The 6746-nt window shown below is 32.4% G+C and overlaps 1 protein-coding gene across 1 annotated transcript in view; it reads right to left on the reverse strand.

Moving 5' to 3' along the window:
* Positions 1-4541: 4541 nt before the first annotated feature.
* The window catches only part of LOC106297040 (transcription factor bHLH96), an 8610-nt gene continuing 6405 nt past the window's right edge, over positions 4542-6746 (reverse strand). The window contains exon 4 of the mRNA XM_013733320.1: positions 4542-4560. Coding sequence (XP_013588774.1) covers positions 4557-4560 — 4 coding nt within the window. The 3' untranslated portion in view covers positions 4542-4556. The remainder of the gene's footprint in view (positions 4561-6746) is intronic.

Here is a 6746-nt window from a genome sequence, read left to right on the forward strand (position 1 = left end):
CATTTCATCATACACCTTGTGGGCAAGAAATAACACAATCAATAGTAAATATTACCGTGGCAACAAGCAAGGAAACAAGTAAATCTAACACTAAACACCCTAGATCTTCTCTAATCACCCTTAATCACCCTAGCCCATGAATCCAAGATTAGTCTACTCACTAATAGACATGAATAACCCCAAAACCATGGATGATTCAAGGTTAAACATGATTAGAGAGCAAGATAATCAAGCAAAGATAAGAAATTATGATCAAGATTAGATATTTTTCCCAAAAGTGGCTTTTGATTAGATAGAAAACAAGATGATCCCAACTTTGGGATTACAAGAGTATTTATATGTCATTGGAAAACCTAATGGTTTCCATTAAATAGTCTTAAAAGCCCTTAAAACATTAAAATTCGACTTAGGATAAATATCGACTCGGGTTGGAGCGACTGGGCATACCCCGCGTCACACCACCCGCGTCGGATGGTCGTCGATCTTCTGCTTCATGCGTGCGGGTAGTGGAACCTGCGGCCTTCGTCCCGCGTCAGACTGTCGAGGCTACTCTATCGTCATGCGCGCGGGTAGTCGATCCCGCGTGGCTCCGTCCCGCGTGGCTCTATCGGCTCCTTCTCTTCGTGACGCGGGTTGAGACGATTGGCACCAACCCGCGCCATCCTCCCCGCATCGGACCTCGATGATTCTTCTAGCTCGTGCGAGCGGGTAGTCGACCCTGCGTGATCTTTCCCGCGTGGCTTCTCCGAGTGGGTCTTTTGGTGACGCGGGTCAGTGGACTCGGGGTGCTGCTACCCGCGTGGATCACCTTATGATTGATCAATCTCCATTCTTCATCTCTTTTTGGATCACAATGCTTCTAAACACCTCTGATTACTCCATAGGATACTCCATTACCCGACTAAGACATATGAATGCAAAATGGATCCTAAAGATGCTAAACTCTTAATCTATATGATCATTATGTACAAAATGGAAGGTTAAAACAATGCAAATATGCAAGATATCATTAACTTCATATAATTAGATAACTTAAACCATATCTACATATTTGACCTGATGAGAAGCTTTTTATGCTATCAAGATTAAAGGATTTGGAAAACAATCCTCCTGCTCGAGTCATATGTTTAAGGATCTTGTCTTTTCATGAAGTGGAAACTTCAAGTTGGTTTTAGAAAAAAACTATTGAAAGAATAACAATAAAAATGTGAGAATGGTTTATGGTATTAAAAACAACAATATGATTATCAAATCATTACCTGAAATGAATTAGAAAACTGTCTTACAAAGTCAAAAGAATATAGTTACTAGGCAACATGATGAGAAAAGAATTATGATCTCCTTCATCTATAACATATTTTCTTGAATCTTCAACTCATTCTCCTTTATATACATTAAACAAATAAATAGTAGACACAAATTCACATATATATAGGGCTAGGAAAAATATCCATAAATTTTGTTTCTATTCGAACCGAAAAATCCGGATATCTGTAATTCCATAAAGCAAAACAAATACTAATATGAAATATCTATAAAAACGAAGCAAATCACAATACTTATATTTTCAGAAACAGATATCTGATCCGTTGTATGCATATATATACATACATTTAAAGATTATATGTACAAGTTATATAAATATTATATTTATATAAGTTTTACAGTATTTTTATTTACTATATTTATTATATTAGTTATTAAAAATTTTAAAAGTAAATTGATTTTTGTAATAAAATATTATCATTTGTATTATTTTGAATTTTTATTTTTAATTTAATTTATTTTTACGGATCAAATATCTAAAAAAATTCTAGATATCCGGCTACTGAATATCCGAGTAGATACAAATCAATCCAATCGGATAATTGATTACTCGGACAAAACATATCGGATCGTAAATACTTCCAAAAATCCGGATATCGGATTCATACCCACCCCTATATATATACACACTAAATCCTTTTGCAACAAAGAATGTAATCAACAAAATAAAATAAACATGTTCTCCGACCAATATTATCGTTGATGCATTCCATGGACCAATTTCCATTGATAACTGAAAATCCAAACCAAACATACATACTCAGAGACTGCAGCAAAAAAGACCAGCAACTGCAACTTAACTACATCCTAACTTACATCCAAAAAATTAGCTAAGGCATGGCACACCAACATCCATACCCAAACCCAAAAAATAAGGAAACCTACAATCAGAGGTTACGGCTTTCATTGACATAAGAATTCAAACAGCCAAGGAGAGTTGCCGTTCTGAACATACGATCTCATCAAACCTTGTTTGGTTACACTTTGTGCAATGAAAGTTGCCCCTCTGTTTGCTTGACTCGCAACCACCAGTAACCGACTGCCCTCTATTCTGTCCTTTCCCAACTCGATCTCACGAACTTGATGGAGGAATGAGGGCCAAGCTTGAGGCCGTTCAACCGCTCCAAGCATTCCATGGACCATATAACACATTTTTAAAAACTAAATATCACGGGAAATATAAATTTAACAACCCATTCGAGTCTACATGTTTATATATTTATTTTGTACTGGTTTTGTAGTGAACATTTACACGTATTTTGAAATGGACCACAGATGAACAATTCAGAAGTGGCAATTGGTATCGTAATGAAGGGGCCGTAGCTGTTTACCGTATGGGCAAGATTAAATTCTAGTCCGAATGGATTTGAATTGAATTAACGAGTTGGGCCTCTCGTTCACCCGTCTTTTTCTTGTGAATTGCAAATGTTAACCAATAACCATCATTTTCCTTGTAAATTAAAAATTTGATGGTAATAGAACTAGAAGCTTTGATGTTTTTTTTTTTTTAAAGAATAGAAGCTTTGATGATAGAAAAAAGTTGGAGATTATGCAGCTTTAGTCTCCCACCGATAAATGACGGCGTTATATGAAAAGATTATGGTGTTGAGATTTGTTTTCAGATTAATCTGATTATCTGAAAGTCTTTTACCATTTAGATCATATTGATGAACGGTGTGAAAATATATCAATCTCAGTCACATCAAAACAAATATTTACTCCAAAGCAAAGTTAAAGAAAAGTTGGTGTAATTCAAAATCTCAATCATGAAAAAGATGCTAAAACAGAACAGTCAGCTATATGTAATAGAAGGAATAAGTTTTAACTTTGTGTTATCACATCAGTAGACTTTTACTTTTTAACTTTTTCTGGCTTTTGCTTTTTAAATCCGAAAGTGAAAAACATAGATTCGAGAGATCTTTGATAGGTAAGGACTTCATGATACGACAATCATCATCGTCTTGTTCCATGAATCCCACGTACTGCTAATTTTGTACATCCATGTTACAAATAAAAACTGTTCGACCAAAATATAAGGAAATAAAAAGAAAAGATAACAGGATCACTATCATGATAAGGTGAAAGAGAGTCAAGGATAACTGTGACAAAAAGAAAAAGAGAGTCAAGGATAACAGGATCATTATCATGATATGACCGTAAATGTTCTGTTTTCTATTTAATAAATTTATTAAGGACAAAATGTAAAACAAAAAAAAAACACTTGAACTATCTTATTGTACGCAAGAACATTTTCAATGCATTTTACGCAAGATCACTATTAACCTATAGATTATTTTAGATTTTCGACCGTCTTCTCATACCATTAAGCAAGGTCCTAGAAGAAACGTCTTGGCCGCAGTGCGACAATCTCATATTCCAGATATATTGTTTTGATTTTAGAGCTAATTAGGTAGATATACACAAAGAATTGAGATACCATTGTTTTTGGGGTAAAAATGGGGTAAAAAATGGGGAGAAATAGGGTATACACCTAAATATGATATAAGGTTTGGGTAGGGAGTGCAAATTCCCTTGATTTTATAATGTAAAAAGAAACCCTTCGAATACTTCAAATTCTTTGCTACTCACCTAGAACAATTTCAACAAAGAATTTTATATATGTACTTAAGTTATTTCAAGAAACATCCACGCAAGAAAATAGCTCTATTGCAACAGAAAAATTGCAATGTATGTTTTCATTAATAAGTTGCTATGATTATTGCAATATACTTGCAATAATGAATATTTGTTACTGTTTCATTACAAATTTATTGCAAAATAATAACTATAACAGACGTTGTATTTTATTGTTACTAAATTGCAACTTTTTACAACATAAACAAATATCTTGCGAGTGTTGCAAGAAGCATTCAACATTTTTGAAGCTAATTTGTAAAAAAAAATATATAAAAAATATGTGGCAAAAGGTCTCCGGTATGTGACCATATGCACATCATTGTCCCCTCATTATTTGAGACGTCATGGGGATGTTTTCGAGCCGTCCAAGTGCTGTCCCTGTTTACCAAAGGTCTCCGGTACGTGAGGCGGCTAGTGATAGAGTGAAACGTAGAGTCCTCTTTAATGTAAATGAGCTAATACATATTCTCTTCAATACATGAAGCGCCACTTCATCAGGATCCGTTCCCTTTTGAAACCCAAAGCGCTTCATCATCAGGATTCATTCCCTTTTGAAACCCAAAGCATCCTCTCTCATATGCAACCTTCAAAGCTCACCTACAATATCAATAACTCAATAACCTAAACCCACACATATGATTTCTATATTTTTGTTTTCAATTTGAAATTTTACTAAAGGGTTCATGCAGAAGTATGACACCCCACAAAACTAGAAACGGTTCAAAAAACTTTAGTAGTTTAAGGTCTTCTTTCGTGTATACTAACTCTATCAACTGGATCAAATTTCATTTGCATGCCCGTAAATCATATTGTTCTTAATATATTTTTTATTTAGTCAAATGTTGCAACTACTAGAATATATTTTTTATTTAGTCAAATGTTGTTCCCACCTAATATTTTTTTACCGCTTAACTTTAGTTTGTTTCGAAAATATTAACTAAAAAGATATGGATATATCCAATATCGAGATAGTTTAGATTTTATTGTTTTCGTTATATATATAGCTTATGCAGCCCAAGTATTGAACGTCTTAGGTGTTCTCGATCATTCCAAAGTGAATGGATCATTTTGTCCAGCTATTCTATCCACGAGGGTCAACAATCAAGTCTCAGTTGGCTGTTTTAGTTTTTTTTCTAAGTTTTTATTAGGTTTGTAGCATTCAAATTATCATTGGTATTTCGCGAATAATGCATTGTTGAACTTTTAACATTTTAGTTTATTTAAGAAAGTTGGTCATTTGGGTTTTGTATTATTATAAAATATATTTACTGAAAAATAAATAACGCCTCTTATATTATTATAACGAAATAGTACTGCACCAAAATATTTGCACCAAAAATACTGTTTAAAATATTGCAACAAAACCATTACAACAACATTCGGCCATATTTTATATAGCAACTTTTGTAACGATTTAAATTGCATCCATACGTCATAATTATTACAAAATATTTTATAGACATCTTGTTGCACTAATACTATTAAAATTGCAATAAAAATTATCGCAGATTTACTATTTTGTTTGCTATATATTTTCTGTAGCAATGATTTGCCACTATTAACGTTGCACAAATACGTTGTAAATGTACAACAAAACTGTTACAAATAAGTTGTTGCAATAATATGACATATATAGCAACAACTCAATTTGTTGCTAATATTGCTACGTATATGCAACAAATGTGAATTTGCAACATCTAAATGGTAAGAAGTTAAAATTTGTCACATTTTTATTGCAATTTTATATTTGCAACAATATATTAGCATAATGCAACAAAATATCATTATTGCAATATGACAATTTTCTTGTAGTGATCACACCTATATATCAATCAGTTTTTGATTCATTGATATTATCATACTATCGAGACACTGGCCTATACATATGGCCTATACATAATGTATAAATCACTATAAGAAAACAAGGTGTTTTCTATGGATTTTCTGACCAGATTTTGTTGCTAAATATTTTCGAAATATTTTTTAATGGATAATCTAAAAAAAAAAATTCTATCATAAATTTCCAACAGTTATTTGTTTGTGAAAAAATTTCATAAATATTTGATGAAATTCAAATGGATTAGCCAGAAAACAATCAGAATTCCGTCAAAAAAAATTGATGGGTATTTGTTTGTGAAAAAAAAACTTCAAGAATTTCAATGGATTATCCAAAATTGTATCTTTCAGAAATCCGTCAGAAACTTTTAATAATCTCTAGCTATCAGAAATTTGTAACGGCAAAATGTGGTCACAATTTTCAACTCATTTTCAATGGTATATGAATGTTTAGTGTGAAAATTTATATTTTGACAGCTTTAGTACAGTATGCGTTGGCCTAAATATATTTTTATTAGAACACTACAAGAAAACAGCGGCATATTGAGGGAAAAAATCGTCGGTATGTCGTCGGAATAATGCTATTCCGACGACATACCGACGAAAAAAGTCCTCGGAAATAACTCCTCGGAAATCCCTCGGAAATTTCCGACGGAATTCCGAGGAAATGAATTTCCTCGGAATATTCCGAGAACTTTTTTCGTCGGAAATTCCTCGGAATATTCCGAGGAAGATGTCGTCGGAATATTCCGAGGGATACAATTCCTCGGAATATTTCCAAAATTAAAAAAAAAATTATAAATTTATTTTTTTAAATTGAAATTCGAAAATATAAAATTAAAATTGAAATAGAAAACATATTTAAAATACAAAAAATAATAAAATAGTTTTTATAAATAAAAAAAATGTTTTATAAATACAAAATTAGTTTTAATAAATATAAATAT

The sequence above is a fragment of the Brassica oleracea genome, chromosome C6 (genome assembly GCF_000695525.1).
Source record: "Brassica oleracea var. oleracea cultivar TO1000 chromosome C6, BOL, whole genome shotgun sequence".
In the NCBI taxonomy this organism is placed as follows: Eukaryota; Viridiplantae; Streptophyta; class Magnoliopsida; order Brassicales; family Brassicaceae; genus Brassica; species Brassica oleracea.